The sequence below is a fragment of the Sprattus sprattus genome, assembly GCF_963457725.1.
Source record: "Sprattus sprattus genome assembly, chromosome: 18".
Taxonomy (NCBI): domain Eukaryota; kingdom Metazoa; phylum Chordata; class Actinopteri; order Clupeiformes; family Clupeidae; genus Sprattus; species Sprattus sprattus.
Genome location: NC_137916.1, coordinates 9,782,209 through 9,799,535, shown reverse-complemented (window position 1 = coordinate 9,799,535; position 17,327 = coordinate 9,782,209). Strand labels below are relative to the sequence as shown.

The 17,327-nt window shown below is 40.1% G+C and overlaps 2 protein-coding genes across 2 annotated transcripts; both read left to right on the top strand.

Annotated features, from left to right (window-relative positions):
- The first annotated feature begins 1,763 nt into the window (after nucleotides 1-1,763).
- retsat.2 (retinol saturase, tandem duplicate 2) lies at nucleotides 1,764-7,471 on the top strand. Its single transcript, XM_080856081.1, has 11 exons — nucleotides 1,764-1,933; nucleotides 2,613-2,795; nucleotides 2,888-3,129; nucleotides 4,202-4,403; nucleotides 4,650-4,847; nucleotides 5,055-5,174; nucleotides 5,353-5,491; nucleotides 5,785-5,894; nucleotides 6,067-6,233; nucleotides 6,393-6,552; nucleotides 6,842-7,471. The coding sequence occupies exons 1-11, from the start codon at nucleotides 1,774-1,776 to the stop codon at nucleotides 6,985-6,987; spliced, it is 1,827 nt and encodes a 608-aa protein (XP_080712207.1). The 5' UTR covers nucleotides 1,764-1,773; the 3' UTR covers nucleotides 6,988-7,471.
- Nucleotides 7,472-9,199: 1,728 nt separating this feature from the next.
- On the top strand, nucleotides 9,200-16,928 carry cdk21 (cyclin-dependent kinase 21). The gene is made up of 7 exons (XM_080856056.1): nucleotides 9,200-9,654; nucleotides 10,214-10,343; nucleotides 10,549-10,716; nucleotides 12,182-12,291; nucleotides 12,596-12,646; nucleotides 12,853-12,994; nucleotides 15,690-16,928. Exons 1-7 carry the CDS (start codon nucleotides 9,425-9,427, stop codon nucleotides 15,765-15,767), a joined length of 909 nt encoding a protein of 302 aa, XP_080712182.1. The 5' UTR covers nucleotides 9,200-9,424; the 3' UTR covers nucleotides 15,768-16,928.
- Nucleotides 16,929-17,327: the final 399 nt, after the last annotated feature.

The window sequence follows — 17,327 nt, the reverse complement described above, 5'->3', positions numbered from 1 at the left end:
CAGGAGCATTATGCATTTTCATGTTCAGTGTTACTGTAAACTTACTCCTGTAGTCAAATATAACTTTAATGTTTTTACTCAAATATAAAACAACACAAATATACAGTAACAACAAACATATATATATATTTTTTTTTCCAAAAGTGCTGTAGCCTATACATCACAGCGAACATAACTGAATGTGTAAATGATTTGCACAGAACAAACAATATATAGGCCAGTACAGTCAACAAAAAAAGGACAAGAAAATTGGGCTGCATCCTGTTCTCTTCGTCCTCCTCCTCTTACTCTCACTCCCCTGCCTCTCTGATCACCTCACACTTCAATGTTGCCAACACTTGTTCTCCAAACCAGGAGCTCTCCTGTGGCCCTTATATTGCTAAAGCTTAGCTTTCAAATTGCACAACAACCTTGGAGGTGCAAGTTTTGCAATTTGAATAGCAGTGTGTTCGGTCTGAACACAAGGTTTTGGCAGTGATGAAGTGTGCAAAAAAGAGAGGATTGTGTGAAGTGTTTTGAAGAAAGTGTGGCTAACAATTGAAATCTGTGTTTAAAGCAGATAATTGTGTGTTTTAAAGAAAGTGTGGCTAACAATTGAAATCTGGGTCTAAAGCAGATAATTGTGCTTATAGTTTAGCAGAATTGTTTTAGGGAGTTGGCACATGAGTTACAGGTTGTGGTCATTGTGTCATAAGTTCAGAGAAAAACTGTAAACTGGGATTTCTGCTGGAACCCATGCATTAAGCGACAAAGATTGTCTGACTGGCCAGTCTCCGGAACACAATGATTTGCAATCTTGGGATAGTCACCACTACTGACCATTGGTAAAATGGAAAATAAATACCAAGTTCACAGATTAACAAGATAATGCAATTTACCAGGAATGGGATAGACAACGGAAGGGAAATATTACAAAACTGATATTGAGGCTCATTGGTTAGCTACCTGAGGACTAAGGATATTGGCCCACCCAAGAATCAGTATTTATATTAAAAAAACTTTTGTTCAAAGTTGTTATTATGATTATGATAACGTTTTAATTTGGTTTATATATGTATTGTGTAGATGGTTTACCTTTTGTTGCAAGAGAGTACAACACATTCGGTGCCAAAGTGAATCATAACCAAATAAAAGAAACCTTGTGAAACCATGTGAAAATAGAAGTAAAGCAGCTTCAAAGGAAACAAAAAATAATGCTCATAGCAAGTTCTAGCAGTAAGTGTCCATGGCACAGGGGCAGAAATGATTCGATTTTTTTTTTTATGTTTCTTTTAGAATAATAGATTGCATTTTCTCAAAGCTCAGCGAGTTCCACATGTTCCAGCCACAGGTCATAAAGTGTGTGTGAGTGAAATAATGTGTGTGCGTGCGCGTGCTCTCTCTCTATACATATAGCCTACATATCTCTGTGTTGCATATATTTATGAAGGTAGCTCTGATTAAATAGAGGCGCCATATCCATATGTTCGTGTAAGTGCTAAAAAATGCTGTATGTCTTTATTCATAATGAAATATAATCAGTCCGGATACTTACGCCAGGTATTAAGACTATTTTATAGCCACTGTTTTATTGTTGTGGTGCATGGACCAGTGAGGTAATCGTCTCCAATGTCACATGGACCAATATCAGCAGAGACTAGCGACATAACGAACAAAACATTTCCTCATTGGCCATTTCCTCAAGACCAACTCTTGTCCAATAAACGTACAGCTGACAATGGGGAGTTGGTGCACTCTATTACATACGAGTTGTCACCGTCCTGTGGGGTAACAATGTGGATCGCTATTGGAATAGTGGTCGCGGCACTGGTCGTGTTTTTGTTAAAATATGTTTTCACCACTCCTGGACCAAATCCGTTTGGCAAAGATACTCGAGAACCGCTGAAACCTCTGGTAAACGACCATAAAGTGAAAAACAAAGTTTTGAAACAAGGTAGGTCAAATGACACTGTATCGAAGTTGACGTAGCTCTTAGGCTTTTATAGGACGACTGAAAGAGACGTCTGTTTTTTAGGGAATAACTGGCGTCATTGTTGAGTGAGTAGAACAAGCTATCCGTTTGTTTAAATCATGTAATTTTAACATTCGCCTTTTTGCTTTGTGGATAAAGTTATACCACCCATTAATGCGTGCACGGTAGCCTAGACGATCACATAGACAAGTTGTGTGCCAGGTAGTTTACCTGGCTGCATTAACACTCTATTATGACATTGCTTGGACTGTCTGTGTAAATTGAATGGGTGTTATCGTGGAGATTCAGGATCAGGCAGAAAACTATTCTACAATCCTGTATCATAGACAACGTAGTTTTGAAGCAAACTTTGACACATGTGCAAGTTTACGATTCAATGCGATTGTGCATTACGTCAAAGATCTTATCTCCCTGTGACCCTGCAGCATGTCTTGCTGATCATACAGGCTGGTTGCGTAAGAGGGCCAATATGACTATGACTGTCTGATAAAACACTTCTCGGATGTGTCTGAAGGAAATACCTGCCTTGTGCTTACAATACTAATATTTTTCTCAAGATAATCTAACTAACGAAACTATTAAACGCATACCTGCTCACTGGTGCCCTATCTAACTCTCACTTTTGTTTGCATGGCTCAAGGTTTTTTAGCCAATAAGGTGCCAGAAAATCTTGATGCCATTGTTATCGGCAGTGGGATTGGTGGACTCGGACTGGCTGTTCTTCTGGCCAAGGTTGGCAAACGGGTCTTGGTTCTGGAGCAGCATGATCGTGCAGGTGGCTGCTGTCATACCTTCACCGAGAAAGGATTCGAGTTCGATGTTGGTAAGAAATATTAGTTTCCTTTGTTTAAAAAAAAATCTGCCCCTCCCACCTTCTTTTCCTCACATGGTGTCATCCTGCTCCATGTTGTATAGGCATCCATTATATTGGAGACCTGCTTGAGCACAAACCTTTCCGCTGCATGCTGGACCAGTGCACCAATGGCCAGCTGCAGTGGGAGCCCCTTGACAACCCCTTTGACATGGTGGTCATCGGCCCCCCTGAAAACAGACGCACCTATCCCATCTACTCAGGACGGGACCGCTTCCCCCAGGAACTGAAGAAGTGCTTCCCCGGGGAGGAGAAGGCCATTGATGAATACATGAGGCTGTGTAAGGTAAGATAACCACATGTGAACACTGCTTATGCTGAAAGTAGTGGACTTGTCAACCTGCACTATTGTCCCCATAGAAACAGTGTCACATGGTTGGAAAAGTACTTAAGCCATCGTTGTAGGTCAGTTTGAATGACTGTGCAGTGTGTGCCTCTCAGTCTTGAGTCAAGTCAATTCAAGTTTCAGATTCCTCTGTACAATTTGTACATGCAAAATAAAGGGTGTTACTCCAGCTTGTGGTAGAGATTTACACCAAAGATGAATCCACTTTATAATCCTTCATAACAATGCAGATAGGGTGCTGATTAAGAGATAGGTGTTTATGGTGAGGCCATGCAGTAGCTTCAGCCTATCACTTCTCAATATGCTGAAGGCCATGTGGTTTCTGGACTGTTCCTTGTGCAAGCATCAAGTGTTGCCATCTTTATTAGGTCAAAGGTGAATGTGTCTAAAGTTAGAACGAATGACTTTTGGAAGGATTTGTCTATCCAACTGATTAGGAGATTGCTTGACATTGTTATGCAATTAAAATGTTCTTTCTGCTTCTATGCATATGTAATTTATTTGCTTGTATATAGATACCGTTATTGACTATTAATTGTTATTAAAACAGACAAAACTATACTGGATTGCTTCAGCAGAGCATTTTTTTTTTCATTTTTGGCTCTAGAGGGGGCTTTGATAAGTGTGTCTGACCTCTGCTCTAAACAAACTGGCAGACCAAGCTACACAATACATGGTAACTATGTCATCAGACCTGTATTCCATTAGGCAAAAGCCAAAGCTATAGTCCACGATGGGTGGTGCATCTACATTATCCACTGAGGATGGCATGTACAAGTCCTTATTGCTTTCTGTGGTTTGTCAACATTTATTCATTTAACAGACGTTTTTGTCCGCAGTGATTCACAGTAGGTTACAGCTTACCAGTTTGTCTGCTTGTCTGCTTGACTCTTATCCACCTTAAAGTTCCTACCACCCTGTTCTACCACTTCAGCTGCTGGAGCAAACCTGTCTATCCAGGTGCTTGTCTTTGGCTACTGACATGCCTCTCTGTGCTCTGGGCCTCCTTTAGAAAGCTGGTCGAGGTGTGTGGGCAGTTGCCTTGCTGAAGCTGCTCCCCGCCCCAGTGGCACAGTTCTTGGTGTTCACCGGCCTGGCCAAACGCCTCTCCTTCTTCTTCCGCATGGCATCGCGTAGCCTCACTGAAGTGGTCGACGGCCTAACGGAGAACAAGGATCTGAGAGCTGTTTTCTGTTACATCTTTGGAACTTACGGTAGGTGGTACGTGGTCAATTCTGCCACACCTTGATATAAATGAGCTCTCTGTGTGCACAGAGACACCGACTCAAAAGGCAACATAAGAGTTGGCACAGCAACAAAAATCCCAGAGGACTTTGGTATCAAGGGTGTTGCAAGCAATACTAGGCAGTGAAGTTAGGTACATCATGTGAGGCTAATTCCCCATATTTTTTTTACAATAATGTGGAAGGTATTAATCAATTGCATGGATTTTTTTTTAGGAAACATGCCCAAAGAATCCAGCTTCTCCATGCACAGTCTGCTGGTTTGCCATTACCTGCATGGAGCATGGTACCCCAAGGGAGGGGCCAGTGAGATTGCCTACCACATGATTCCCATCATTGAGAAAGCAGGGGGCGCTGTTCTTGTTCGAGCTCCGGTCAACCGCATCCTCTTCAATGAGGCCAATGAGGCTATTGGTAATAAATCTAATCTTGGTGAAAGTGTTTTTTGTACAATAAAGATGAATGGGTTTGTCTAAACATCCATTTGACTTCACAAATTGGCTGTACGGTATGAAGATTCTATTACGGTCTTTTTTCAACCTTATTTAAATTTTTTGTATTTCACCAACATCCATTGGTGTTTGTAAAATGGTGCTGACTGTTTGGTTATCATTGCAACAGGGGTAAGTGTCCTGAAGGGGAAGGAGGAAGTTCACGTCCTTGCTCCCATAGTGGTCTCAAATGCAGGGATCTTTAACACCTATCAGAAGTTGCTGCCAAAAGAGCTACAAGCGAAGCCAGGTGAGGAAGATGGCAAAGGTCTGTGTGTGTGTGGGTGTGGATATGTGTTTGTGTGTGATGGTTGTGGTTGGTGGAGTTGTTGTTTACACAAGTGGTCCTGGAACCAAGTAAGTTGATGATGATGTTCCTGTCCAGTGAAGCACTCATGTCTCACACACAGTTTTTCTCTGTGAGACAGACATCCAGCGTCATCTGAGCATGATGAAGAATGGAGAGGGAGGATTGAGTATCTTTTTGGGTCTCAATGGAACCAAAGAGGAGCTGGGTCTCAAAGCAGACAACTACTGGATCTTTACTGAAAACAACCTGGATGAACTGTGAGTGACATCAGTCTGTGTTATAGCATAAATCCTTAATATGGCTGCAAGACACAGAGAATAACGTGAGAATATAAAAGTACAATCTTGGCTCAAACCAAATATAAGTAAATCTACATTACAGTAAATTAACTGGAATTCTCTGGAATCTAGTGGCTAGTTGAACTATACAGTAACTGTGTTTTTACATCTGCCAAACCAGGCCAGTCTTTTGTAGTTATTTAGAAGCATGACCTGTAGTTACTGTAGTAACTGTAATGCTCAGAGTGTGATTATGATGTGCTTGTATTTAGGGTGACAAAATACCTGGAGGGTGAGCGGGAGGAATCTGTCAAGGACATACCCCTGCTCTTTGTGGCCTCCCCTTCAGCCAAAGACCCCACCTGGGAGGAGAGAAGTCCAGGTAATTATGGAGAGAATTACCTATGAACAAAACTTAAATTTTTAAAAGGCTGTGTGTGTGTTATTACAATTTGGAACACCACTATTAAAGATGTTTTATTGGGCGTGCATTCAGTAATAGATGTGTCACAACTTCAAGAGGGATAAGACAGTATCTCACATTAACAATACAGGGAAGTCCACACTGAGTCTGGTGAGCTTTGCCAAATATGAGTGGTTTGAAGAGTGGAAGGATGACAAGGTAACCAACCGGGGTCCCGATTATAAGGAGCTGAAGGAGGCACTCATCCAGACAGCGTTGAATGTGGTCTGCCAGATCTACCCAAACATTAAGGATCGGGTATGTGCACCTGCACCCAAACCATATCTCTTCCAGCTATTTCTGTCCAATCAGCAGCAGTAGAGGGTCTTCAGTTCCTGCCCCCTCTATTTCTGTTCATTTCATCTGGATGATCAGTTGCTCTCTATTTTCTTAACGTGTCTGATTCTCTTTCTATAGATTGAGTATGTGGATGCTGGCACCCCCATAACTAACCAGTACTACATTGGGGCTCCTAAGGGAGAGATCTATGGCGCAGACCATGGCATTGCACGCTTTAGCCCTGAAGTCAATGCCACTATCCGACCACAGACCCCACTGAAGAACCTGTACCTCACAGGTGAGTGCGAAGGGTATGGTTGCTCTTCCACCTCATTATGTTGAAATTAATAAGTGTCGCCAGACCTTGCGCAAAAAACCCCAGGAAACCACTATTTGTCCATGGGGGGTTTGAGGGTTTGTGTGTGCATGCCCATGAGCACAGACATGCATTGAACCAATGAAAAGAATGCACAATGCAGTGTAATCATTTATAAACTGGAACAGTCAATTTCCAAGGAACATAACACAAAAATGATTATATGAATGTTATATAGTAAACCTATATTCTGTACGTGTTTGTCATCCAGGTCAGGATGTGTTCTTGTGTGGCTTTGCTGGTGGTTTGGCTGGAGCCCTTACCTGCGGCTCAGTCCTCCTCAACCGAAACCTCCACCTTGATGCCATCAGCCTGGCCAAGAAAATGAAAAGCAACGACACCAAGAAGGAACAGTAACTGACTGCCATGCAAGAAGAAAAAGCTCAAACAAGCTGTTCTAGCAACACTAAACCTATGCAGTAACTGTATAATGATTTCACGAAGAACACATAATAACTAACCAACATCAACGCTAAAAAGAGTGCTGCCTGGATGCACCTCCCCTCTCCATTCAAGAAAACTGCAATGAGCATGTTTTTGAAATCACACTGCTGATTCAAGCCAATGAAAGCATAACTTCACTTCCTGCTCTGAGTCTAACTCCACCCACTACATCATGCTAAATAGTGTGCAACTTGTTCCTCCTCTGAATGATGAGTCACGATCAGCAGCTAACAATGGAAAAACGTCATCTTTGTATGGTAACCGTTTTTTTTCCTAAAGGGATGACTTTTGCTGTAATTTACTGTGTGGTTTGTTTTTGATACCTTGTCTTTTTTTGTATGTTTCCTTCGCTACAAAAATAATAAATGAGCATGTCAATGTGTTTCATACGGCAGAAGGCTGAGACAGATTTATCCTCGCAAGGCTCTGGATGATTTAACCTGTCAAACTAGGATTTTTATACAAATGTTAATCCTGTCCATATTAACACCAGCATTGATGTGTTTCATCACAGTACAGTCATATCATTTAGTTTATAGATCAAAAGTGTTCAAGGTTTAAGATATCACAATTTATTTAATCAACTAGTAAAATTAGCTGTGTTGCTTTGCAATTCTTACAAACTATGTCTTTTCCCTTAATTGTACAGACATCAGTTTCTCCATAATAATATAAATGATTTGCTTTGATCATAACTGGTGTTACCATATCACCTCAACTTTCATACTACTACATGCCTGTTTTAGTAGGATTCTTTTTTTAAGGAATGAAGATATAAATGTATTTTTTATTTTTTTTTGCCTAATGAAGGAGAACCATGACTAAACTGATGGGAAAAGGGTTGTTTTAGACAGTAAAAATGACTAAAGCCTTAACACAGAAGCAAACAATAAGTCTGACTACGGAGAAATGTACCATAGATACTGTACCTCTGAATCATACAGATATATCTAATGTGATCAATCTCAAATGCTTCCTTCCCTTTAAGACTTAAAGGCAGCCAGTGCAACTTTCGAGGCTTGAGGCTTAAAAATAAACATTCAATTTCTAGTCTTTTTTACACGTTTCAAGTTTCAATAACTCCATACCATTACATATCGACATTCAATGAGTAAAGATGAGACGTCGTTATTTTTAAGCCTCGAAAGTTGCACTGGGTGCCTTTAAAGCGCTACATGTTTGAATGCCAAGGTAAATACAGTCGAACTTCTAGGACAACCAAGGTTATAATAACATGTTCAAGAGCAATTTAGGCAAAGTCTCGAGCATCTTGAGAGTGCATCAAAACAATGCAAATATGCCACCAATACTATACTGAGGAGAGAAATGCTGACCGTGTAAAACACAATCATCGAAAAATATTTCTGAGGTTACCGATCACGGCAATGTGCAAGAAAAAGAACGCGGGATCTGTGGGGAAAAGATGGTTCTAATCATTCGTTCTAGTGGACCATGGGAACCTGTATGCATGTGCAGGGTGCATGTCTGATGACGCAGTTGGGGGGAAAATTATTTGGTGGGTTTTGATTAGCTCAAGAGCTTAGAACGCTGAATTTGTTGCAATACTTCTCCCATAATCGACTTTAACAGACCCACTTTCTTCCTTTCTCAAGAATTCACTTGGACCAGGAGGTAAGAAGTGATATTCAGCCTTACATGTCACATGCCACTTATTGCTATTTTAGCAAAATTATATATTTTTAAAATTATATTTATAGAAAGACTAATTTAGCGAGTCTTGTTCTAGTGTAACATTAACGTAGACTGTTAAGGTAACTTCGGGTTAACTAACTTACTCACTTAGCTAGCAAGTAAAAGGCACATTGCTATATACTAAATGAAACCATCTATTTAGCTTAGCAAATACATTAGGCTAATTGTAATCAGTATCAAAAGGCTTTCAATACCAAGGTTTAGAATGTTCATGTCTGTGTGATGTTATTCAGCGTTAGCTCCCCAAACTAACTTGAGCTAATTTACATGTTCTAGGTTTGATGGATCATTTTCAAATTATCAGATATTTTTTATCAGCCTTTACAGCTATCATATGCTAAATTTAGCCAATTACTTTATATTTTAAATTGGTGAATAAGGTTAGTATATATATAATTTGTTTTGTTCTGGTGTCTTTTTTCTATAACGTCGCTTTATTCACCTGGAATTTATTCAGAATATTTAAGATATTTTTGAGTGATTCAGCGGCCGTGCCAGTTATTTTATACAGTTGCCCAGCTTTGCTAACCTTACACCTATCTAAAGTGATTGTCTACGACCTTGACATTAGGTCTTAATCGGATTGCTAATTTATTTTTGACCTAAATGTCATTTTGTCTGGTTGTATTTACCAAGAATGGACGACGGCAGATGTGGTCGTTCAGATTATGAATACCTGGCAGAGATAGGCGAGGGCGCCTACGGTAAAGTCTTTAAAGCAAGGGAGATCGGTGAAAAACAGCGACTTGTTGCTGTGAAAAAGTTGAATCTGCCCGGAGACCCTGAGACTGGAATCCCCGCCTTCATGATTCGCGAAGTGGCGCTGTTGCGCAAAATCGAATATTTTAACCACCCAAATATTGTAAAGTGAGTGAGTGAAAATGTATCAAGTAATAAATGTTGCAGTAACATTAAAGGCACCCAGTGCAACTTTATGTAAACATTCAATGAAAAATAAACATTCAATTTCTAGTCTTTTTTACACGTAGTAAGTTTCAATAACTCCATACCATTACATATCGACATTCAAGGAGCAAAGATGAGACGTTGTTGTGTGGTGAGAACTGATAGAAAATCGTAAACAACAACAATCGCCGGTGGGGAGAAGCCATTTTTCCATTGACTGGAAGCCTGCTTTATTTATTGTAGGTTACAAAAAAATAAAGAAAATGGCGGCGATTGTTGTTGTTATCGATTTTCTATCAGTTCTCACCACACAACGACGTCTCATCTTTGCTGCTTGAATGTCGGTATGTAATGGTATGGAGTTATTGAAACTTACTACGTGTAAAAAAGACTAGAAATTGAATGTTTATTTTTAAGCCTCGAAAGTTGTACTGGGTGCCTTTAATGCTTGTTAGTAAATTCTTAAAACATGGATGCATTAAATATTCAATCATTGTATTGATTTGTTTAATTAAATCAGGCTTCTGGATGTGTCAGCATGTGTTCGGAACCAGTCATTGGACCTGACACTTGTGTTTGAGTACATTGATCAAGATTTAACAACATATATGAACTGTGCTGAAAACGGATTTAGCCGGGGGAAAATTAAGGTAGGACTTTTGGAGGAGAAAGTACTTAAGGCCTTCACCAGGTTCCTGTTTTTGGTATTACTCTAAATCTACTTAAAAGGGCTGATAATACTTTGCCCATAGAAATCAGCTGTCTAAAACTTCTAAAACCAGATGTAATTGATGATATTGACCAGTAGGTGGCAGTATGAACCTATTTCCTCTCAACTTTTTCCTGTCTGCATAGGATGTGATGCGACAGCTGCTGAAGGGCCTGGACTTCTTACACTCCAATATGTTGGTGCATCGAGATCTGAAGCCTGACAACATCTTGGTCAGCAGTCATGGGGAGGTGAAGATTGCTGATTTTGGCTTGGCAAGAATCTACACCTATCACATTGCCCTCACCCCTTGTGTAAGTGCTTCCACAGATGGCCAAAGGTGCTTGACAGGATAAAACGCAGAAAGGCAGTAAGCTGTATGAAATAACTCAACCCTCTATGTGTTCCTTACACTTGTAACATGCCTTATAATCAGTCCCCCCAGGATTTCGCGGGCCTATTGTGTGATAGTTGCGGCCTAAAACTACTGATTTCGCAGGGGCTTTTCCAAAGAGTTGCAGTGTTTTTTAGGTGTTTGTTGCGATGAAATTGCGGGAGCAAGTGAAAGTTTCGATAAAAAGATGCTTATTTCCCTCTTTGTAATTATAATTGAGTTATTTGTTGAAAAATAAATAATTAATAAACAAACATTCTCTAAAGAACCAAACCGTTGAGAAATGGTCCTCTAAATAACTTTACCAACATGCCAAACAAAAGACTACCAGGCCTTCAAAAATGTAGCATAATAGTCTGTTTTGCCCTCTGCTTATTTAGGTCAGAAAATGTATATTGCTTGTATTGTTGTTATGGAAACGAACACGGGACTTTTACTTTGACCTCAGTCAAATGTTCATCTCGTGGGAACGGCAACAGCTGTTAGACAGTGATCTAGAAACAAAGCTAGTTATGCTACGTTATGCTAAACACGTAGGGGGTACATAGGATTACATAGGATTTACTTATCCACAACCAAGTGCACCTGTTGGTATTACAAAAGGACCACAAGTAAGACTGAATACAATTTTATGAATATCTCAGCCTTCACATAAAACGAGCCTGTGTCACTGTGTCCTGCCTGCGTTTCTACCTTTCTCATTCTTTGCTCAACAATCTGTTTTGCTATCCTTGTTGATTTATTGTATCCGTTTAGGTGTTTATGTTGTTTAATTTCATATATTAATTTAAAGTCAGATCTATTTCTGAATCTTCAGTGGACATGGGCTGCGTTTAATTTCTATGCCTGGTGTAGCCATTCTCATTGTTTACAACGGATTAGAACTCTGCTAGTGTCTGCACCGTGTCTGCAGGGCAGGAGAAAGTTGTGGGAGACGACAGTGATATGTCAAATTTGCGGGAAAGTTGCGGTTATGTGTTAAAATTGCTACGTCGTGCTGAATTTGCGGGTAATCGCTGAATTTGCGTGAATTGGTGCGATCGCGACATCGCGAAATCCTGGAGGGTCTGTATAATGCATTTCTATTTGCTGAATTCTGTTTACACTCTATACAAGTATGTACAGCGCTTAAAACACATACTCCAGTAGAGTAGAGCAGAGACGTCTTTGAGGCGAACTGACCATCTTCACTAATTAGAAACAGATCTCTGCACATTTCTTGTCCAACATTCACACTCCAACATAAATGAAGTGAAAACATAGAATTTCATTATTTACACTCGGTTACTGCTTCCAGTATGTTTTCTGGTTTACTTTAAACCCATATAGGTCTGAACAAATCTTGCTTTTTTATGTGTGTGTGTGTGTGTGTGTGTGTGGTTCAGGTGGTGACTCTGTGGTACCGGGCTCCAGAAGTTCTACTCCACTCAGGCTACATGTCGTCAGTGGATGTTTGGAGTGCTGGCTGCATCTTTGCAGAACTCTTCCTCTTGAGGTAAAGAAAATCGCAACCACGCCCCTAAACGGGATGCTTGTCAGGTGGTGTGGAGGAGCAGTTTGGAGAGGTTGTGACAGGCATGCACCTCTACCGCTTGGTGGTTATGTGTAGGGTGACCTGGAGGTGAGGCAGTGTTACACTGTGTTGTGGTGGGTACAGAGTGACACTTAGACAGAGAGCACCACGCAAGATGCGAGTCGCCTTGATATCTTACATGTTTAATTTCAAACTTACAAAATCTACGTATTAACCACAGGTAAAAATCGGGAAATGACGGTAATTTTTATCCTCTTTCCCACAGGCCTTTGTTCCGAGGGTTTACTGAGGCTCAGCAATTGCAGAAGATCTTTGAGTGAGTAATTTACAGTCTTGCAATATTTATAAACAAAACTTTTTGTCAGCTTTGTTCCAGCTTGAGCTGAAATCAAAGTGCAGGGTAATCAAACCAGTAAACATGCAACATTGAACTATAATGGGGCCAGTACTTACATACTATAATCCAACATAGATCCCTTAAATCAGCAGGACCCTGGAGTCATAGTTTTTCCTCTGCCATAGATTGATTGGTTTGCCTAATGAAGAGGACTGGCCCAAGGAAAGCCCGATCCGCTATTCCCTTGCCTGGAGTCCAACTGGCATGTCGCGACCTGGCACCCAAGTCCTTCCCAGCCTTGGCATGCAGGAGAATGACCTGCTTCTCGTAAGTGAAGACAGAATGACTCACATAGGGTATCACATAGTTATTCACCTCAGGTTTCCATTCGCCTTATTCCCCTCGCAGCCATATCGAAAACGAAAACGAGGCTTAGCTGGGTAAACCCGACCAGATGCCATTCTCTACTATACGAAAAGTAATGATGGATGGAGAATGGACCACAATTCTTCTGTCCTTGCCCCCTATAACCGCGGTATTTATAGATTATTTTTTGCAACTCACCGTCAGCATCATGTTTATTTACTTGACTATTATGAAATGCACCAAACATGGAATGTGTGTGCCAAAATACTGTAGAACGTGAGCAACCTTTGAACAGCCTCTGAACGTAAGGAACTCTTATACCTTAAAGTAACAGTATTTAGCAATTGTACTTAAGGGTAAGGAATGGCAATCTTACTTTAAAATAACAGCTTAAATGCGCTACAATGACGTTTAATATGGAGAATGGGCTCTGTGCTATGGCCATACCAGGGTCCGTAGGCATATTACTGCGTTATGTATGTTTGTGTTCGGAAAGTCACTAGTTTGTCACAGTGTAAGAGTAAGGGAATTTCAACTGGTTTCACTAGGCTAGTTTAAGACGCTTATATCTCGTTAGCTATGTAGCAATTCCTCCCTTCTGTTGCATCTAACTAAGCTACCTTGACCATGTAGGGGATCTCATTCTTTCTCATGGAGGGAAATGCCCTCGCTCTCACACTTGCCCTGTCACTCTCTCTCTCTTTCTGACTGCAAAAGCGTTGTTATTCACAAGATCATCCCGGGAGAAATGTCAACATCTCATAATTTTCAGTCCATCAATACTTTTCGTATTGTAGAGAATGTCCTCAGGTTGGGTTACCCAGCAAAGCCTCGTTTTCGTTTCAAAATGGCGTTGCAGGGGAATAAGGCGAATTGCCCATAGACTTTATACATGCAAAGCCACAGCTCTCCACAGCCTTCTCAAAAGAAAGGTTACTACTTAGTTTAAAGGTGTTATATGAAATCATTTTAGCCTAAATCATTCAAAATTAACTACAAATATCAGAATGTGCAGACATAACAGTTTTGGCCCAGTCAAGCATGCGTATGCACTGTGTTGTTGAGGTATGTCCTAAAGTTAGCATGCTATCCAGCTAGTGTTGGTACAGCCTGAAAGTCATTGTAGTGAAAACAGCAAGTAAGCCTGGCTGTCTTGTAGTTAGAAACAAATCAGCTAGCTCAAAAGTTTGAGTGCTTAAATTAATACCTACAGGAGTCTGTGTGCCTTAACTAAGTTAATGTAACATCAATATCAATCAGCGTTGATGGAGATGCTAATGGCCGCCCAAATATCTTTCAATCATATAAATGTTTTTATGCTACATGTAGCCTTTATCCTCTGCCATCTACATGTAGACTTTAGCCTCTGCCATCTTGGCCAAACTCTTTATATAGAGAAGAGGTTGAGGTGGATAAACCTAGTGGTACACTGCCCTCAATTTGCTTGGAGTGTGGAGTATGAAATCATTTAGCTTGCTAGCTAACAGCTAGCAAGACTTGCATATAGCACTTTTAACATAAAACGAATGTTATAGGTTGTTAAAACTTTCTCTAGTTTTTGGTAATAGCTTTGATTTACGTAATGCCAAGAATATCGTAAATACTATCTATCTGTGTGAAAAGCTTTTTTTTTTTGCGAAAGTCACGAAATTGCAGCAAAATCATTCAAAATAGGTATTTTGAAGGAATGGCTTTTATCGTAAAAAAAAAAAATCTGGCCCCCCAATGACCAGAATGGACGCTCATCGGCCCCCGGGTAATTTGAGTTTGAGACCCCTGGTTTAAAGGCACAGCCTCTGATACTGGCAAAAGGTTCTTGATATTTGAGCTCATCAACAGCCAATAAAAATACACCCCTCCCTTTTGTTCTGATCAGCTGGAAGTGTATGGATCTGTCCAATCACTTTGTTTCACATTTAGGTTTTTTTGAAGGCACACATAGAAAAGACAGCTAGAAGGCCTCAAGGAGCAATTTCTTGAAATGGACAAAAAGTGTTGTGGCGGCCTTTCTATGGTTTCTAATTTTCCAAATTCCAATATCCAGTCAAGGCCGTGGGTCGTCAGCAGGTAGTGGATTACGCAGTCTCGGTAGCTCAAAGTTAATAGAATAATCAATTCATTTTTGCTTCAAAAAAGGTGAACGTAAACGAGTAGTATAAATAAATCAACTTTGAATACAGTAAACTAAAAAGGCTAAACTAGTATCGAAAAGTGTACCGAAAAGTGTTTAACCCGCCTCAACCCAACATTTACTCCATTAGCCATTCAGGTGACGCTACTCATAAGCCGTCCAGGTGGCATCTAATCAGCGGTCCAGGTGACAATTAAACAATTATCCTAAACTTCAATGGTAGTCTAATATGCAGGTAAAGAAAGAGTAGGCAAACATAAAAACAGTATAATCACATAACACAACCAAAATAACCAAGGGGAAATGCAAACTTTAAATGTCCAAAATGGCAGGTGAATTGGATTAGAATTGCAGAATGCATCTTTAAATTTGTGGTTAGAGGGGCCTTATTCCTGCTCTGCTCTTATCATTGGGAAATTCTTTTTTTAGGTCTTTTCATTATTCACTGCACAACCTTAATGAATAAAAGGGATGGTAAGTGGATCAATTTCACACATAAATGTGTCCCTTTTTTCTCCTTTCCAGGGATGTTTGGCCTTCAAGCCATCAAATCGCATCTCTGCTTGTCGAGCCCTAGCCCACCCCTTTCTGGCAGAGTTTTAACACTGATGGACATGAAGTGAAGGGAGAAGGCCTTGACATGAATGCAGCATAGTGTCATTCTCATTGGCGCCTCCCCCAGCCTCAGCTCCATCTACTAAGGGGTTTTCTGCTGTGAGAGGAATAGGGGCTTCTCAAGTTCAGACTTGGTCATGTTTTCCCTTTTCTAGATTGATGAGGGTATTATTATTAATTAAAGTTCAGGTGTATTTGACATCCACGCAATATAGGCAAATAAGTTCATATTTCAGATTGATTATTCGTCAATCGCGCTGATTCCAATTCAGGGAAACATGCTTTATATTGAAAGATCTTGGACATATTTCGGCTGTGCAGTCCCACACAATGAGTTCCAGGAGGCAAATGTTCATCTCACATCATGGAAACCCTTAGCAGAAAAGGGAAATGTTTCATCAACAGTGATTGGTATTGTTACAAAGACATTTGGGCAAAGTAAATGAAAATAGAAAATCTGTTTTAAAAAAAAGAACAGTGACTTAATTTCAGTCTTTTGAACACAAGCAATTTTTTAATTACGGAAAAGATTAGATCAGGGCAAACACACCTCAGCAACCAACACCTTGTAACCTCAATAGGTAGGATCAGAAGGGAAACAACTGCTGATTAACATTTAAAGGGATGTTTTATTACCAGACACACTCATGCGCTTTAACTTATTTATATTGCAGAGGGATGTGACAGTTAATTGCATTGCTCAAGTTATGCAAGTAAACTCAGCCTTATGTCGATGAATTTCCGTGTTCCATGTGGCCAGCATTTGTTATTTAATATTTATCTGTTGCCCTTTTTGTATTGCCTGGCTTGTTTTATTTTTTTCCCAACTGTTTTTACAGCCAAAACTTAAAAGTGTTGTAGAACAGTTTTGCTTTGTTATATGTTACTTATTGGCTTAGAATTAGGGAATCATTTTTCATGATAATAGAGAATTTTATCAAAACCAAAGAGGCAATTTATAATTTCCTATTTTTGTGTTTTTCTTTTCTTTGTCCTTTAGCAAAATAATAATGACAAGCAACGAGGTTACACTTTTGTTTATGAATTGACCATAGCCCGTGTTTCCAGTTTGGGGGCTGGGTTGGATACCACTCGCAATCTGAGAACAACTTTGCCTGTTGACTCATGAAATAAAATCCTTATTTCCCAGTCATGTCCTCAAGTTTATTTGTCAATTTTGTCTTTCACTTAAGGTTTACAAATGTAAATCTTGTTTGATCATTTTATGGACAAAAAATAAATAGAATAGCTGTTCAAAGTTCTTAGTATTAGCTTGATTCTCACAGATGCATTCATGGAGAAGCTGTAAACGTAGTTCTTTAAGTATTACGGTAGATGTCAGGCCTAACTATCATCTACATCTCTCCGTGTCCCTGATCTCTCCTCCTAAGGACCCTATTAGCGGTGATAGCCTTAAAGTCTGCCTCGCCACCCATAAACTAAGGGTCAAGGTGGGTGAGAAGGAAGTGTGGCTGGGCACACTGCTCTTCTCTCTTGACTTGGATGTAGATGGGTTGGCCGTGCCCAGGCTATTCTGAGGTCGTTATT